A 19511-nucleotide genomic window follows, 5' to 3' on the forward strand; every position below is an offset into this window, starting at 1 on the left:
AAATGAAGTGCATGGATAGTGTATCGCTTAAATTAGAGAGTTTTGTCGAATGTCTGGCTTGTCCATGTTGACCCCCAGACGGTCTGTATGCTTCTGTTTCTAATTTCAGTGGGATGACATACATCATACATGAGCCTAGACACAGTGTGTGTGTGTGTGTGTGTGTGTGTGTGCGTGTGCGCGTGTGCGTGTGCGTGTGCGTGTGCGTGTGTGTGTGTGTGTGTGTGTGTGTGTTGAACACACACACACACGCACGCACGCACACACGCACGCACGCACACACGCACGCACGCACGCACGCACGCACGCACGCACGCACGCACGCACACATAGCACATAAATCCAGAGCACAGGAGAGAAAAAAGTACAGTGGCTGGATATCAGAGTTCAAATTTGCATAGAAATCACTTTGCTAAACCCTTGAGAGCAATCTTTCAAGAATTCTGCCCGGAGGCCACGGTGTCCATACGCTGCCTTAAATCATCCTACGTGACAAAAGGGAGAAATGCGACTTGACAAAAAAAGTTACCTAACCACCAGACTATGTGTTATGTATACAGAATGGAAATGTAACACCGCCAACCAGCCAGCAAACCAATCAACCGCCTGTCATTCATCACTTTTACAGCTGCATTGTGAAAACAGTTCCTTCTAGAGGCGGTTACCAGTTTACGACAGGCAAAAATAAATAAAATATGACGGCCTACGATGATTTCATCTGATTCGTGCTGAATGAAGGGAAATACATGAATATAGTATATTGTTATGGAAGATGGTTCAATTTCAAATCAGTTAAATTGTATTATGTTGCTGAATCACAAGTTGTCTCAAGACACGAGCAGAGACCTGATGTTGTCCACCATACCCCCACCCTTTGAGCAAGCTTTTTTTTTTGCGAAAGTGGCAAGTAAGAATTCTGAACAAACATCAGGCAGACGCCGCAGACCCAGGCTCTATAGTGCTTGCCAACGTGTCGTCACCACGGGGGGCATGGCTGCAGACATACTGGTGGGGGGCAATGTTAAGTCAACCTGTTTATACCCCACGATGTCCGCCGCTACCAAATGACACTTGTTGATGCCCCCTTCAGGATTTTTGGCACGCACTATAGGGAGAGAGATAAAGAGAAAGAGAGAGAGTCTAATAAAGAAAGTCACAATTCAGTGGAAATGTAGGCCTATTCACGAAGTTGACCACACACCCAGGTGATTACTTGAGGGGCATAAAGGCCGATGGCATCATGATCTAATAAAAAAAATCCTCTTTGTTGCGTGTCGAACTTCAAATTGGCAGCAGTGTTAATTTCGTCGACCGAAACTAAGACAAAAGGTTTGTTGACTAGCTTTTTTTCACGAACGAAAACTAAATAAGAACTAAATAAAAACTAAGCTATGGTGACTAAAAGTATGACTAAATATACTGACCATTTCGTCAAAAAATAAAAACTAGACTAAAATGTTAGTGAGGGACTAGTGGAGAAGAGATCCAGTAGAACTAAGACAAGCCATTGTATGCTTTAGTTGTGCTCGGGTGTCGCACTCTGGAAATAGCCGATCTACCAACGTGTTGCAGTACGATGCGAGACTATGAATACAATCAAAAATTGCTGTCAAAATCAGCACTTATTGGAAGGGAGCTTATGCCATTCTTTAATGGCTTTAAAACAAAGGCAGTTTGTAAAGTCTTGTGTTATATTTAACTACACTGTCAGCACAGAGTCAGCAGGTGTTGGGTTTGTTGTTTTTATGTGAAGGGTGAGGTATAAGAGGTATGTAAGATCACTTCACGTGTCACAGTTAGGTCTACTGTAGGCCTACCAACCAACCGTAATAAGTGCTGCTGACACTGCAGCCTCCATACATAGGATACAACATGCCTTCAAACTGGAGATGTTAAAACTTGTCCTACATTCTAACTAAATGTCATGTTGCCAACGGCCTGATAATACCAGCACAAAGTACATAGAAGCCAAAGGGGGACTTTTTATCCACTGGAAACTGTTGGTGAAAGAAGAAGTGAAAGAAGAAGTACTCTAATTGTTTTCAAAATGTGACTTGAATAAATGTGCACAAGTATTGGCACCACAATGTATTCACAGTACAGTACCAAAGCAAAAATACAAATTAAAATGTCTTAGAAAACAGCTGATCTACAAGCTCACAACAGGTGAGTGTTGTGAGCTTGTAGATCGGATATTTTTGAGTTTATTTTAAGGTTTTCTTTACTACTTTATACTTTAATATCACTAAATCTATTTAGGTAAATAAGTTTTACTCGACTACGATTATTTAACAGCTTTATTCTAATAGTTACCAGTAATTAATGAAATAAATATATTTTAGTGTTAATAGAACATCTTCTTTTCTTTTTTAAATAGCAGACATGAGCTTGTAGATCGGCTATTTTCCGAATAGCTGAAGAACTAAAATATGACTGAAGTGGTTAATGATCCATAATTATGGTCCAATAGCATGATTATATGGTTCTGAAAAGGCAATTTTCTGCATGAATACTTCTACTTTTGCTACTTTAAGTATATTGTTATGCTAATACTTTTTTTGTATGTATTTTGAATGTAGGCCTTTAACTTGTGATAAAGTATTCTTTAGTCTGTGGCATTGCTACTTTTACACTAACCTCGCATCACCAGTCTTTCCACCTCGGAGGAAAGCCTGGTGTCTGTTACTAAAGACCCATATGATCCGGTCTAGGCCACGCCTACTGAAAAAAAAAAGAAAAAATAATCCTGTTTCCGGATTCTGCCCATCCGGTTTTGCGGTGCCGCTTTGTTTTGGTTCCCCAATCCCTATTTAAATGGAATAGAATTTCCCCGTGGGATAATACAGACGCTAAATAGTCTCCGGATAGTGCACGCACATTTACATTTTAAAAAATAAGCGAAACTATGCCACATCAACGATTTTATTATCGGACCTATTTTGGGGTGAGACGTGTTTCCGGTTCTGCCCATCCGGCCACTTTTTATTTTTTTAACTTCCGCTCCCGACCGGATCATATACCCGAAAAGGAATGGTGCCCCAGGCTACTTTTACACAAGTCCAAAAAATGTGAGTACTTCTTTAAGTTGTTCTTCCCCCACTGACATTACATTTTGTAGTTTTACACATCGTCACTGTCATAGGTCACTGTGGTAAAACAAAAACAAAAAACTACAGCATGACGGTAGTGACACTTACAACATTTCACGACAGTAACACACTACGACACCACTTTACGACCTGTCATGGCGCTGCCCTTACACAAGATCAACGCTCCGCGGTTCAAGGAGGAATTGTCGTGTTATTGAACAAACAAACGTCCTTTATTTAGTATTTTAGTATCTTATGAGGTAGTTGTCCACCTGTGTGAGCCTCTCGTACTGTCAGATCAGTGATCGGTGTTTTATTTTAGTGTTAAAATGGCCATGCAGGGAGGCATTGGGCTGCAGGAGAAGGTCGCTCGCATGGTGAGCAAGCAGCACAAGAGGCCGGTGCTGAAGCCCAACAGGCCGCTGGTTCTGAAGGATCATGTCGCTAATAGAAAACCCAAGAAAGGAGGTGAGAAAATGTACTTTTTTACTGTGACCCCTAGCCCTGAAACATGACTGTCATACCATGACTGTCATGGAGGTGCCGAGAGTCCCTGGTTTATAGCAGTGTTCGATTTTTTTTTACATTGCCAACTCTCACATGTACATAAACGTTCAGATTTCAAATATAAAGTGCTTACCCCCGAGCCACGGATGTTACAAGGCGATCCGGACCGCGATAAGTACCCGTATCTCCTGTATTGTTCAATAAAAAACATTTTAATCCGATCGCCGGCCATTTTCTCCAATTTTTCTCCGATGCTTTCAACGATGCGACACTAATGGTTGGGAGGTGTATTGCACTCTGATACATTACAAAAAGAAAATGGCCGGTGATGGGATTAAAATGCTTTTTATTGAACAATACGGGAGATACGGGTACTTATCGTGGTCCGGGTCGCCTTGTAACATCCGTGGCTCGGGGATAAGCATATAAGCTTTATATTTGAAATCTGAACGTTTATGTACATGTTATGTGAGAGTTTGCAATTTAAAAAAATCGAACACCACTATAAACCAGGGGGACTCGGCACCATGACGCTTGTATACAAGCGTCATGTGAACCATGGCTAGGAGTGACCATTTGTTGTTACCTCTGTGTACTTCTCCTGACAGTATAAAGATGTGTGGGACATTTATGTTGGGGGTGCTGGAGGAAGCTCTGGAGGGAGACACTAGTTTCTCTCTGCTGTGATTCGATCTACACTAAAGTATGAAGTGAAGTGAAGGTGAAGGACATTGCAGTCCTGCATCTTCCTGATCGGTTTAACTTACTTAAAGTAACATCAAAAGCTGCCATTACAGCCCTAGAATGTCTGCGATATTACATACATTTCATGTATTTCAAAGGTAACAGGATAGGTGGAACTGGGGACATCTGGGCACCTCGATGTAAAATTGACTATTTTGTCCAAAATGTTAAAAAATAAAATATTTGAAAAATGGTCTAAAGTATACATGATTAGAACAACCTGCTTAAACATTCGACAATTAAGGTCTAATATGTATACAAATTGCTACAAAGCCTGTATATCCAGTCATTTTGGGACATGAATAAGAAGTTGAAGGATAACATTAAGTCTGATATTGATGTACCATGCATGTTCACATCATGTATACTTTACATTACTTAAGACCATTTTCAAATATTTAATTTTTAAACATTTTAGATAGCCAATTTTACCTCAACGTGCCCAGATGTCCCTAGTGCCAACCTATCCTGTATCGATTCCAAATACACAGCCATAGATCGTCCTATCCCCGCCTGGTTAGCAGACTGCCTTATATGTGTCGCGCTGCGTGTGTACTCGCCCGCATAATTAATTGCTGGAAATACACAAATGTATGCAATATCACAGCCATTCTAGGGCTAGGAGGACCCCCACATGAACAAGTATTTTTCCGTGGACCCCCATCTGAAAATATGTTCAGTTGTGCCAGTGACCCCCCCCCCCACGCAAGATTTGTTTTGTTGTTCAAATGTTTCAAACATATTCAGATTTTCTTTGCTTTTTATTTTCAAACGCTTGTAGATCTGCTATTTTCAAATAGCTGATAGGGTTGAAGTGGCTGAACTGATGCTTTGATGCTATATTAACTCATTTGTGTAAGTGATGGGATGTGTAAGTGGTGCCTGGTTGTGTCAAAGTAACAGACAAGAGGTCAACACAAACATGTTCAGATCTGTGATCTAGACCAGTGTTTCAGTGGGGTCAACACCTAAATGATTGGTAACTCTGAGTGTACAAATGGGTTCGCATATTAAACTGAGGATCCTTGAAATGAAAAAAGTTTGATCACCACTGATCTATTAGAGAATTAGCAGTGAATGGTTGGTTGTATAAAAGTAACAAAGGAGAGATCTAAACCATTGATCTAGACACCTCTGGGCTGTAGAATGTAAAGTGTAATGATGTTTACTTTACATCAATACTGCTGAGTTGTAACTTGAACTTGATACCGACCGCAGAGGAGGGGCCAAGAGGTGTGGCAGTAGTGCACTGGACATCATGATGTATTGCTATGCAGTGCAAGTACATTTACTCAATTACGGTACTTGAGTACTATTTTCAAGTATTTGTTACTTTTGTGTATTCCATTTGTACACTCTGTGAGTTAAATTAACACTGAGGATTATATTACAGTATGTGAATTAAATGAACACTGAGGATTATATTACAGTATCGATTGAAGTCCCATAGATAAAATAAAAATAATGGCATAAAATCCATGGCCTAATGCACATCAAACTGGGGGTGTCCTTGAAATTAAAAAGGTTGATGAATTATTGATATAAAAATGATTTGGTTTCAGATATACTGTATGGATACAATGAACAAACTGTGAGTGTAAAGTTGGCAGGAGCGAGAGGTTGCAGCACTAAGAACCTTTTCAATCAGCTCAAGTTAAATCACAGAATCTGCAGAAGCATAAATCATAGTGAGAGGAACAGTGAGTCAGTGACTCCTCTCTCTCTCTCTCTCTCTCTCTCTCTCTGCACGATGACCTTAAACTGTTGGCACAGATTACAGTGCTGTGTGGTCATAGAACACACCTTGCCATTGGCAAGAAAACTTTCCATAAATTACTTAATTAAAATCTCTCTCTGTCACAAATGCATTTAAAATGAGTGCTGTGCCTCTCTCTCTCTCGGGCGCTCTCTCTTTCTCAGAATATTTTCATTGAACTGTTGCATAATATTACCATATAGATCATGTTTTAGAACATTCTCAAATGTACACAATTATTGATATCTATAAAAATGTATTGACTGTGTTTAAATGCATTAATACTTTTCTTGATAATAGATTTGACATTAACTTTTATGTTTACATTATAAATCAGTTAAGTTTTAGAAGTTCTACATTTTTAAAACAAAAAGATCAAATTATATTGATTTTAGCACCAACAAGTTATATTGGCCATATAGCTCAGCACTAATTAGTTGTAACTGTTTCGTGAGATTACTTGAATTGAAGAGGGTGGCAAGATCAGTAATGTGAAAATACTATATTAATATTTACTGTATATGAATGGAATACCTCTTAGTTTTAAGATATCTTTAAACTACTTGCCATGCTTTATGTTCTTAAAGGTGGTGTAAGTGATATACTTTTGTTAAAATAAGTGTTACTGTCAATAGCTCTATATTCTGATTAATAGTAATTATTGATAGGGTTCATTCAGTAACAGGAGTCTCCCTGTCTCTCAAGCTCTTTAGTAAACAGAAAATGCCTTTTCAGGTCGGGAATCAGAATGCCAATGTCAAATAACACAACCTTTAACAATCTACTAAGCCTCTGTCGTCAATCAAGTGTATTATATTGTGTTATCGATTTCAGCGATGGATTAATAGAGAGGATAATTAAACTTTTCATCTCAGAGGCGACGTGCATCACAGAGATGTCTGCCATCAATTAATTCATGAAACATTTGTACTCTTTTCATGCCAGAGGCGACGTGCATCACAGAGATGTCGCAAATGATGGTGTGCTGGAAGCAGAACAACTTTGTGGAAGCTCTGTGCTCCAATGAGATGAAAACGTTCTACACCTGCGTTGAGAAGGCCCAGGTAACGACAAACCAATTGTTATGATTTATTATTAATGTATTATTTATCTCCAGTGATACGCAAGCCTTCTACACATGTGTGGAGAAGGCCCAGGTAACTACAACTCAAGTGTCACATCACAGGTTTACAGGTATAAAACAGTGGATGAAATAATGTTTCGTACAAGCTCCCTCATCTGTAGTTTTCAGGAAAGGGAAGAAGAATAGAGATAGAAACAAGTCAGGTATTCATAAATTCCTGATATGAGTGCAGTGAAATGTATAGTGGGGGAAATAAGCATCAACCTTTTTTTCCTGTAAATATATTTCCAATGAATGAGACATTGGCGTTAACTCAAGAAATCCACACATGTAAGGAAATCACAAGTTTAAATAAATAATTTTGTGTGGAATCAAGTGGGATGACACAGGAAAAAAGTGTTGAACACCAAAAAAAAAGCAGTATGCCAAGGAAAGGCAAGGCACCAGCTGAAATCGTGAAGTAATTTGTCAGTATCTCTACCTCATATCTGTGCAAATCAACATGAGCTGTTGGGTTAGTGCAAACTGATTTTTTGTTTTGTTACCAAGCTGTCACACAAAAAAAAAAATCTCCTGATGGGTAAAAGCAAAGAGCTCTCAAAACATTCACAACTTGGCAGTGCCCGCCTATGGTCCATTCTGACTCTGATTCCTTCATTTTTATGGGTACCTGGTGTTGGGCAATTTGGATTTGGTTCCTACTGGTATCCGCATTTTTATACCCAACCATACAGTATATACTTGCGATTCCCAACCTGTGGACGGTGAGGATATTGCAAGTGGCCCCCCAAATAATTGACAAAACACTACGATAATAAGATAACGTTAACCCTTACAGGTCAATTTGTACACTCTTTCAAGTTAAATGAACACTCCGCTCTTAGCTGTGCATCACCATTGGGTGCTGTTGAGAGTAGCTAGCTGAGGGAAATAGCCTGTCCTCCCAAAAGAAGAGACGCTCGGGTGGCGCAGTGGTAAAGTACCTGCCCACCATCACATGGGGGGTGGGTTCGAATCCACCATGGTGCATCCGTCGAGCCGAGCGTCTATAAGAACCCAATTGCCCCGCGTTCGGGGGAGGGACGCCGGGCGGGGAGGGTGGTATTTGTCACTGCACGTACTCCTTACGGGCTGGGGTGGGCACCCGTCAGCAGGGAGTGTTGGGCGAGGAGTAGGACGAAATCCTCCCGGTGGGGGCTCCTCACTGGCAGGTGAGTCAGTAGGATACAACAGCAGTGACGACACACAAATGTGTGTGGGGAGGAATCAATTGGCTTAATGACTAATTTGGGGAGGAAAAGGGGTAAAAAGCTAAACAAATAAATAAATAAATACAATTAAGAAATAAAATGAATAGATAATAATAAATAGGTGACCTGATACCCGAGAAGTGTTGGGGCCTAAACATCCAGCCATAAAGCCAAGAGTAAAAGTCACAGAGAGCAACTAAAGAAATCTGCTTCTCAACACCGGAGTTTTTCACTTCCTACATTTAGTTTTTAATTATCATTTCAAAAATATTTTCATAAATTTCCAATAAAAAAAAATCACAATTTATCATGAATTAAAAACAAACATTTTTCAAAACTAAATTTAGAAAAACAATAAGAAATTCAACAAAAAATAGTGGTATTGAAGAATTGCAGGTCTACAAGATTGGCTATTTTCACTTGTTTGGGTCAAATGTCAAATCTTTTGGGTCTCGGCTGAAAAAGTTTGGGAACCACTGCTCTATACAGTACAGTACTATAGGTAGTGTACTGTATGTTACCATGCCACTGCTCTATACAGTACTATAGGTAGTGTACTGTATGCTACCATGCCACTGCTCTATACAGTACTATAGGTAGTGTACTGTATGCTACCATGCCACTGCTCTATACAGTACAGTACTATAGGTAGTGTACTGTATGCTACCATGCCACTGCTCTATACAGTACTATAGGTAGTGTACTGTATGCTACCATGCCACTGCTCTATACAGTACTATAGGTAGTGTACTGTATGCTACCATGCCACTGCTCTATACAGTACTATAGGTAGTGTACTGTATGTTACCATGCCACTGCGCACACAACAAACAACAACAAGGCCTCCAGGCTAGCGGGTACGTCCTACCCCTCCTGCTGTTTTGGAGCGGTCCCAGAGCCGTGCTGCTGTTGGTTCAGCATGTTTAGGAGACATGCAGGGAAAAGCCAATTAGCCTGACTAACATCATTTAACAGCCATTTACTGGTCGGGGAGGAGTCAAAATAACAAATGCACGCTGTATCTTTCCCGTCTGCCTACACAAGCAAACACACACAGACACACACAAATGACATACACACACACATGAACATGTTTGTATTACTATACTTGTGAGGACATAAACATTTTTGCTATTTTCAATGGCCTAAAGCAAAAAAAAAATGGATCTACAGACGCGTTTGTGAGCTTGTAGATCCGCTATTGTCGATGTGTGACACCGCCGGTGCGCAACCAAGTTTATATAAGGCATAACCCCTAAACCTAACCTCTAAATGTCTCACCCCAACTTGAATATTTTCTCAATTGTATATTTAACTCCCTAAATATCTTATTTAAGCATTTAAACAACCATTTTTATTGTAAGGACCAGGACAATTCTCCTCACAATGTCTCTATTTCTCAAAATCTAATAATACTTCTGGGGAGAGTACAGTAATGCACACACACACACACACACACACACACACACACACACACACACACACACACACACACACACACACACACACACACACACACACACAGCGCATGTGTTTTCCTGCAGGGCATTTTCCTACAGTCACCTTGTAAGTGATATCTTTTGGTTAAAAACTATAAGTTGTTTCTGTTAAAGTTGATGTAGATGATGGGTACTTCATTGATCTCAGAGGGAAATAGGTTTATCATGCAGGAGCCAATAAGAAGCCTCCTTATGACTCATTGTATTGGATCAAATTGTCTATTCTGAAATGAATAAAACATGTTGCATATTAGACCGTGTTCAGACTAGGGCTGTCGCGATTACAAGATTTGTGATTAATTGTCACTCAAATAAGTGCCATTAATGATGTAATTGTGTGTTTGGCATTGAACATTGGGACATATGAATACAATTTAATTTCTGTTTGCCTTTTAGACTTTGTAGTCAAAAATTGCACAGGGCAGATATGACAAATAGCTTAAATACAGTATGCAAAGAAATTGACATACTTAATTTTTTTTGTAAAATAGTATGTAAAAGTAATCTAAAATTGCGGAAATAGCTGATCTACAAGCTTACAACATGTCACAAAGTGACATGTTGTAAGCTTGTAGATCTGCTATTTCTGCTTTTTTTTAATATTTGAAAATGTGTGAACATTTTTCAACATGGAGACGATTATGCAAAAATGATAGCGATTATCTCAAATAATTGCGATTAGACGATTATGTAATAATTGTGACAGGCCTAGTTCAGACTGCACAAAACCAACCGACTCCCGAAATCAGATTTGAGCTGGAATTGGTCTTTAGTCTTTTTTTTTTCATCTGTATTTGTCTTTTTCCATTGCAGGCTGAAGCGAGGTCCAAATCAGACCAGGTGGATGGCACCCAAACGGGACGCTTAAACCCCAAGCAAGCAACAACTCTGCTGAAGAGATACCCCAACCTCCGTACCGAAGTCTAGCGTCCCCCCTTCCCCTGCCGTGTAGGGACAATGGGGTGGTCTCGTGTGGTCAGCCATAAGGACTGTCCCTGGGTGGTGTGGTAAAGGACCGTGTTCACAGAAAGCGTATTTTTGAGCAACGGAGCGCTCAATGGTCGTGTGTGGGTGTGTCTCTCCAATGCTCTGCATAGGACAGTGACATTGATGAGCGGCGGCCAGAGCACTTTGCCAAAAACATCTGGACGCCAACTCGCCAAGAGTTCTGAAACGCGATGTTCGGCATTGGGAAGAGGAGCGCCCCCCCCTGCATACCTTTTCCATGACATGAAGGACAGAAATCCACTGGCAGCTCCAAAAATGCTTTCTTTGGACACGGCACCCTAAAAAGAGAAGAAAAGAAGCCATCTCTTCAGTTGAAAAATACTCAATTTAATTGAATTTAATTTCATTAATTTATGTCGAGTTACTGTGCTTCAGAACAATTCCTACATTTATGTTAAAATATTAAAATGAAAATGTTATTTTATTAGGACATTGTGTAAAGCAGTTGCTATTAAAAGGTGTCCATTTGCCACCATGAACTGGTGGTTCCAACAGGAACTGAGCTTCTGTCGAGCTTTGTTTTGAAATGTAATGTACAAATGGACCCTTACGGTTCCATTTGTACACTGTCAGAGTAAAATTAACAGTATCTGATCTATTTGGAAATATAATATGACCATATTCTCCCTAGGTCTTGAATTGTTACTGTTGAGAATGTCTCCCCATTTTACCTCTCAATTCAATTTAGACCAGCGGTCACTAATGGTTCATATATTGTATTAGTGGAAGGGGATACGGGGTCTTATTAGTGTTTGATTTCATGCCTCTCTCTCTCTGTGAGTTTACCTTTTATCACTGATCACTTTACTAAAGGCTAAGACCGGATTGCAACACATCACTGTTCCTATGTAATGTGAGCCTAATGGCAGCTCTGCTATTATCAGCCTGTTGGACGTACAGTATATCGTTATACCCTATCTGAATGTCAAAGCTCATTACCTGTGGTACATAAATATTGACCAGATGGAATTCTAGTTTTTGTAAAGTTGGAGCATAGGTTCGTGCTGTACCTGAGGTTAAAACTTTCAGAATCGGCATGAAATACATTTTCGTACAAGTTTTCAGGAAAGTGGAAATAGAATAGAGATAGAAAGAAGAGCAAGGAAAACAGCATAGTGAGGTCAGATAACCAAGTGTTCTGTAAAGAAAATGACGCATATACAGGCAAGGACGGAACAGTTAAACGCAAACGGTTAACCATTTCACCGGAAAGTGTGTCATGAACCGTTTAGGACTTAATATCTGAAATTAAGTCATATAAAAATAATAATAAATCACTCACTTGAATATAATCTATAATTACTCCTCACAATATTTTACAATACCTGATAAAGAAGAAAAACATTTGAAGAGGAGAAAACAACCTTAAATTAGACCTAATGTATGTTACAATACATGTTTCAGGCCCTATGAACTGCCCACTCATAGGACTTTATTTATAGATATGACGTCATAGACGATTAACTGGCCACAGTCCAAAGGTTAAACGTTTAATGCAAATGCCCATCCCTAATCCAGGCAGTCAGATATTCCAGATAAGTAATGTTATTTGGAGTATTTCCTTTTGCCTTCTTTGTAGCGTAGCTTATCTTCAGGGATCTTCCTTCCGTCCTCCTTTTCCGTTAGAATCCAAAGGTAGAAAATACTTAGTCTATATTTACATTCCACTAATGATGTTTTAATGTCTAGATGTGGTGGCTCATGGTAGAAGGGGAGCGTGTTTAGTCTGTGCTTCAGGAAGGCTTCCTCAGTGTTGTCAGTACGTCATGCTTTAGTTTGTGTCCGTGTTTGGCCGCCCCTCATTAAACATAACCTCCCCGCCCCCTCGGTCAAACCATTTCCCCTGCCTGGTTATCACATCCTGTGGCATGTCTGGGCCGGACAGGACAGGACGCTTTACTCCACTGCCGCTATTCCTGTCGTCCAATCAAGACACCGATTTCTGAACTTCAAATAATTTTTTTTTTTAAATTATTATTCCTACTGTACATGTTACCACTTGGTTTTGAAAGGTCAATTACTACATTTGTGTGTGTCCTAGTTACTCACACACGGTCAAATCTGAGTGTACAAATGGACCCGAAAGAGTTCATTTGTACACCCTTGAGTAAAATGAACACTTAGGATTTTACAGTCGATCACATATTTGGGTAGGGCGTTTGCCACTTATTAATTTTTTCAAAATGTATTCTATAATCTCTTGTTACAGGTTAAATAACAGAGCTGAAGGGAGCAGACCTTTCTTGTTCCAACAGGTTGACCTTGTACACACACACACATTTCAACAGGTTGACCTTGTACAGACACACGCATTTCCCCCGGGTGTCAGACGGGGTGTGAAACTATTCGACACCGGCTGACCTCCTCACCTGCTTGTAAACTTGGTGGTGTTGCCTGGGCTGGTCACGTTGTCCGGCCTCTGAAACTCACACTCCAGCCACGCAAAAATGTCACTATATTTACTCCAGACACATACCCCCAAAAATAATTACACCAGCTCAAGATGCAAAGCTACCCCCTCCTCCCCCTCCCCCAAGATCACATCAGCAGTGGTGGACATAAACTATGCACATTTATTTACTTGAGTACCGTACTGCTTTAGTATCTGTACTTTACTCGAGTATAGTTTTGTTTTGTTTTTTTGTTTTATTTTTTGGAAGCTTATGGCTTTCACTCCACTACTTTTCAAAGACAAATAGTGTACTTTAGAGTATAGTTTTAGGAAGGGACCCCCGGTACCCAAACTTACAAAAAATACATTATGAATTAACCACAAAAACTGTGGAAACAGATTGGCTATTTTCACAAATTATTAATTTATTTAGAACATTTCTGAAAATGTTTTGAATCTTTGGGGAAATGTAATTTCAATGCAGTAATGCATTGATTATTGCTGAGCAACATTCACTTGTAGTTGAAGTTGAGTGATATTTCACCAGGAGTATATATACTTTGACTCAAGTACTGGGGGTTGAGTACTTTGTCCACCACTGCCTATCAGGGGCGCGATCAGGGGCTGAAGAGGGTCTTTCTGTTGTCATTGTGGAGAGTGGAGACCCCCCTTCAGATGCCTTGTTGGGACCAGAATAGCTCTGCACACAATCCTCAGCTGTTTCAACGAGATATAAGGAAAAAAAAATCATTATCTTTGACATGTGGTGATTGCCAGCGGCCGAGCGTCATCACTCTTTAACGTTTACTTTGAGGAGGTGGTGATTATGATCTATAGTTCCTCTTTTAAGAGCATGTGTGGATCTGTGAAAGTGTGCCAAGGAAAACAACCAGTGGGCCTTAAACATTGTCCCACTGGGCCTTATTGTGGGAATGAAATCGAGAGTTTGGCTCTCAGCCTTATCACAGGCTTGTTATCAGTGCTCACTGATAAGGATGAAAGGCACATTAATGTGACCTGTTTGTTTTTGGTTTCGACACCTACTGTATAGGGTTTGTGTTTTATTCCCAGTCCACAATACGTCATTATCAGCAGGTGTAGTCCAGTGTTAAAAGATAAAAGTATTTATTATTAGTCCATATCTATGGACCACACCTTAATACCTGCTCATTAATGCAAATGTGAAACACCTATACCTAGTCCTAAATACTAGCATATGGGTGCAACAGTTAATCAAACTAACTAACTAATTTATTTGATTATAAAAAATACCATATATTGATAATCTAATTTAAATAATTCTTATTAATCAATCCCTATTTTGGGGGGATGTCATATAGGTTTTAAAAATATATATATTATACTGAAAATAGCCAATCTACAAGCTCACAACGACACGTGGATGTGCTATGTGCACTATTTCTGCACCAGACCTTTTCGATTATTCGATGAATTGAACACAGGGGTCATCAATATGTCCGTACACGGACACATGTGTCCGTGGCAAGACTTGGCCTTGTCTGTGCCAAATGTTTGATTTCGTTTTTACACACCATTATAATGTTCTTATTTTGATCATAACACCCAATTACTGAAGGTCATGTCTCCAGGTTTTCTTCAGATTATGTATGACACTGATTTACTATGACACTATGTATTGTATAGCTAATGAGTCCACTGGTGCAGTGGTTCTCAAACATTTTATTTTCAAGGACCACTCTGAGTGTGTCCTACGGGTCCATTTGGTTCCATTTGTACACACTCAGAGTTACAGACCTGTAATGGTCATTTAGGGCTGGCTCTTTATGTGTTTGTCTATATTGTATGTCCATGGCAAACATATAATTTTGTCAAAAATGTCCACCACAAGCATGGCGATGACCCCTGATTGAACAAGTAATTGAACAAATAAATGCTAAGAAAATCATGGATAGCTGCAGCCCTATGGCTACACGCAGCACCGAAGCAGCACATTCCCCCAGCAGTAGTCAGTCAGTCCATGTTGTGCATCATCTGCAACCTATTTGCAGCAGTGCTGCCGTGCTGCAGATAGCATTGCATGGTTGTTCACATGTGGTTTGAGTTGTCTTCAAAGAGTGCTTCCATTTTCCATTGTTTCAGCTTAGAGTCACGCTTTGACATGAAACACCACTCATATCACAGGAACCTTATGCGTATACAGTACAGTATTTATACAGTGTACTGTTAACATTTATTAACTGGAATTTGAGTAAAATCTGTTATTCACGCAGACAACTTTGGCTCCTCCATACAGCACTTATTCTCAAAACTCTCTGTTCTGCTCTGATCGACTCTGTGGGGACCCCCAGGGGCCCTTGAGGGGGTTCCAGGGGGTCCCCAGCAAAATGAGGAACTGTTTTAAAGATAGTGTATTTAAAGTGATATTTTCTGGTTAAAAAACTAAAGTTGTTTTTTCAAAAGTTTTGTTCAGTATCTCTCCAGCTCTTTAACAGAAAACAAATTTTCATGTATAGGTCACCTATTTCATCCAATCAGGAGAGAGAACCCATTTATTGGCTTTAGAGTTCCAGTTCCACGTTTGTGTGCCCATTTCTGTGTGTCATCACTTCCAATTCCACTTTTTAAAAATCCTATATCCTGGATGAAATAGTTGACCTATAACTGGTAGCCTATATCCCGACCTGAAAATGTATTTACTAAAGAGCGGGAGAGATGAGGGGGAGAGACTCCTGTTACTGGACAAACACTGAGTCTGACTCAATGATTACTAATCAGAATTAAGGATAAGGATAGGATGACTTATTTAAAACAAAAAACAATAACTAACATCCCATTTAAAAAGCAATCAGTTGGCACAGCAGTGACTCCAGTCTGCTGTGTGTCTGTACACCATTGATGAATGATGTGCATCGTAAACAGTGGTTCTCAAACTTTTTCATGTCAAGGACCCCCAAAATGATATGTAGGCTATTTGGCCGCGGACCCCCATCTCAAATATTTTGTTCCAGGGTCCACCCCCAGAGGCAAAGTTTTTTTTTCACGGTGTTTCCAAAATTGCAGATCTACAAGCTCATAGCCTATGAGCTTGTAGATCTGCTATTTTTGAATAGCCAAAGTATAAAAGGTTAAAATGACTGTGATGCTATATTAACACATTTTGCTGGGGACCCCTGCCTGGAACCCCCCCAAGGACCCCTGGGGGGTCCCCGGACCCCACTTTGAGAACCACTGATCAACATGACCCCGCGTGTCAGTGTTGTGCGCTAACTGCCCCGCAGCCACGCCCCTTTACGCAGCGCACCAACCCAATGGTTTATTCTGGGGGTCTGTGTGTGCGTGTTTACATGTTTATGTGGACAGTGTGTGTCTGTCTGCGTGTGTGTGTTTGTGTGGAGATTCTGGACAAGTGTGTCTCTGTGTGTGTGTAACTAACTGGGGCTGGGCAGTGTGTGCGCTCGATCGGCGTCTGCGTCTCTCTCTCTCTCTCTCTCTCTCTCTCTCTCTCTCTCTCTCTCTCATACACACGCCGGTATCTGCTTTCCTCACGAGGAGCGCGTCAGTTTGAGGTTTCCTTTCCTTCTGGGGGGGTGCACCGTGCACTGTGCAGCAGCGAGATCTACCAGATCACACTGACACTGACTGGAGTCTGGACTAAACACCGATCGTTCTCCACCGAGACATTCAAATAAGGGATCAATCAAGGGATCAAAAGGACAATCGCTTGCTTTAGATCCCGGGCCGTGCGTAAACTTGGGATCGAAAGAAACGGGGCGATCTCTCTCTCTCTCTCTCTCTCTCTCTCTCTCTCTCTCTGTGTGTGTGTGTGTGTGTGTGTGTGTGTGTGTGTGTGTGTGTGTGTGCACGCGCGCGTGCGTGCATGCGTGTGTGTGTGTGTGTGTGTGTGTGTGTGTGTGTGTCGCTCTTTTGCCTCTAAAAAGGAAGGTAAATGGACGAAGTCAGATCAAGGTACAACACCATGCAATGAGTCACACTCAGCAGCAGCATGGACCATCAGACTCACAGGAATACATAATAATGATCATAATGGATCAGACTCCCAGGAATAAATGATAATGATAATAATCATGGAGCAGACTCCCAGGAATAAAGCTGTGCTGGAGAGAAGCTGCCTCTTCTTATTGCAGCTGTTTGCCTGTTGTCTGCTGCTGTCTGTCTATGGAGAGGTAAGTTATGGTTCAAGTTGTCTTTCAAGTTGAAGTTGTCTATTTTACTTACGTAAAAGTAGCAGTACCACAATATATAAAATACTCTGTTACAAGTAAAAGGCCCGTGTTCAAGCATTGGTATCAAAATATACTAAAGTATCAATTAGTACTAAAATATAAATGTTTGAAAATAGCTAATCTACAAGCTCACAACACGTTGTGAGCTTGTAGAGCTGCTATTTTCAAATAGCCTATGTATACAATTGGGCAAAGGTGGTTAATGTATGTTTTATAATATAATAATTTATATCTGCAAAGTAACTAGTAACTAAAGTGTTCTTATAATTGTAGTGGAGTAAAATATTTGCCTCTGAGATAGTAGTGGAGTAGAAGTAAAAGTATTGAAAATTGGAAATACTCCAGTAAGTACAGTACTTTAGTGCATGTACTTTGTTACTTTCCACCACTGGAGGTAAATTATTTTCAAGTTGTCTTTTTTGGCCATAAATAAATGTCACAGAGTTTACACATCAACACATGACACCTTATCTTGTTATTACCAGTGCCATATAGATATTTAAAAGAGAAAGGGAGATTCTTATTATCTTATCTTATTATTACCTTTGAAAGCTGTTATTTCCACTTGTCTGGAAGTTTTGACTAGGCTGTTATGACCCAGATTCCCTCATCTGGAACTGGGATACTTGTCGCCCTTATCAGTATTATGTCTATGGGAAAATAATGGACTGTAGCCCAGTGATGGAAGAAGTACTCACATGTTTTACTTAGTAAAAGTATCAATACTGCAATGTAGATATACATGATGTACTCTTACTTGCAAGTAGATGTCCCGTATTCAAAATGTACTTTAAAAGTGTTAAAGTATCTGCATCAAAATATTCTTAAAAGCACCTAAAGTAGAAAGTACTCATTGTGCAGAATGTCCTATTTCACAAGTTAAACATGTATTAAAAAATATTTTCAAAATAGCCGATCTACAAGCTCACAATGTGTCACATTGTGAGCTTGTAGATCTGCTATTTTCAAATGGCCGAAATATACTGTATAGGGCTGAAATTGTTAATGTATGTTTTGTAAGTAACTACAAGTTTTCATATGATTGTAGTGGAGTAAAAGTACAATATTTTCCTCTGAGATGTAGTGGGGTAGAAGTAAAAGTATTGAAAATTGTAAATACTGAACAAATTAAAGAAAACTCAAAATTGTACTGTATTGTATGTACAGTACTTGAGTAAATAGCCTACAATTTAAATGAATCAGAGGGAGCCCAGCATAACGGGCACCTATAGGGGGCTACACATATCAAATTATGAATGGTTTTTATTGGCATATCTTTATTAAAATAATACATGTTTTGGAATTGGTCGTCTAATAGTTTGACTGATTTAATGACAATAGATCACCACATTCAAGATGCAATTTTTTTTTAAATCTCTTCTTAATGTTGCGACCTCCTCTTGTAATCATTTAACAGCTTATCATACGGATGATATCTCAGGTTTCTTTCCAAATGCACCGTCACCAAGACCCTTAAACCTGCTGCCAATGCGTAAAGCCCCCTGTGGAGAGCGGGGGGTCTCATTACAAGGTATAGACCGCAGACCCCTTCAGATGTCCATGTAAACTGTGAGGAAGCTGCATGCTTTCCTGTTAAGTTGCAGCAGATCGACGCTCCAGGCTACTCAGACCCAATGCTGCCTGTGTCTGCTTATAGCTGTGACACTGACACCTCATTAGAACGGGCTGACAGAGTATAGGCTGCCTCAGTGTAGTGGTCCTCAAAGTTTGTCTTTATTCCAGCCCCCATAACTCTGAGAGCGTACAAATGGAACCAAACAGTGGTATATAAGTAAAAAGTATCAATACCACTATGTATATTAATTTCATTTTTTTTTATAATTGAAAAAGTAATTGAAAAAACACGGCCCCCTATTAGGGGGGCAGCATGAGTCACCAGAACCAAGAACGGGTGTTTTCGATGAATGTTACAATGGGTTTTAGGAAGGGGGCGTG

General features: G+C 40.0%; 2 protein-coding genes across 2 annotated transcripts in view; both read left to right on the top strand.

The window, feature by feature from the left end:
- Window positions 1-3244: 3244 nt before the first annotated feature.
- chchd1 (coiled-coil-helix-coiled-coil-helix domain containing 1) lies at window positions 3245-11608 on the top strand. Its single transcript, XM_080449366.1, has 3 exons — window positions 3245-3557; window positions 7042-7160; window positions 10743-11608. Exons 1-3 carry the CDS (start codon window positions 3419-3421, stop codon window positions 10854-10856), a joined length of 372 nt encoding a protein of 123 aa, XP_080305492.1. The 5' UTR covers window positions 3245-3418; the 3' UTR covers window positions 10857-11608.
- Window positions 11609-16725: 5117 nt separating this feature from the next.
- The window catches only part of LOC308100684 (neurotrypsin), a gene marked incomplete at its 3' end in the record, with an annotated part of 56428 nt that continues 53642 nt past the window's right edge, over window positions 16726-19511 (top strand). The window contains 1 exon segment of the mRNA XM_080449752.1: window positions 16726-17495. Coding sequence (XP_080305878.1) covers window positions 17379-17495 — 117 coding nt within the window. The 5' untranslated portion in view covers window positions 16726-17378.

Source organism: Gymnoscopelus braueri (assembly GCF_963280865.1).
Source record: "Gymnoscopelus braueri genome assembly, chromosome: 14".
Lineage (NCBI taxonomy): Eukaryota > Metazoa > Chordata > Actinopteri > Myctophiformes > Myctophidae > Gymnoscopelus > Gymnoscopelus braueri.

What these genes read in the sequence shown, in the direction of transcription:
- chchd1 (XM_080449366.1), top strand. Translation starts at nt 3,419, where the DNA reads ATGGCCATGCAGGGAGGCATTGGGCTGCAGGAGAAGGTCGCTCGCATG. An exon ending in TAGAAAACCCAAGAAAGGAG is followed by an intron (nt 3,558 to 7,041) that starts GTGAGAAAATGT and finishes TTTTCATGCCAG; the next exon opens with AGGCGACGTGCATCACAGAG. An exon ending in CCTGCGTTGAGAAGGCCCAG is followed by an intron (nt 7,161 to 10,742) that starts GTAACGACAAAC and finishes TTTCCATTGCAG; the next exon opens with GCTGAAGCGAGGTCCAAATC.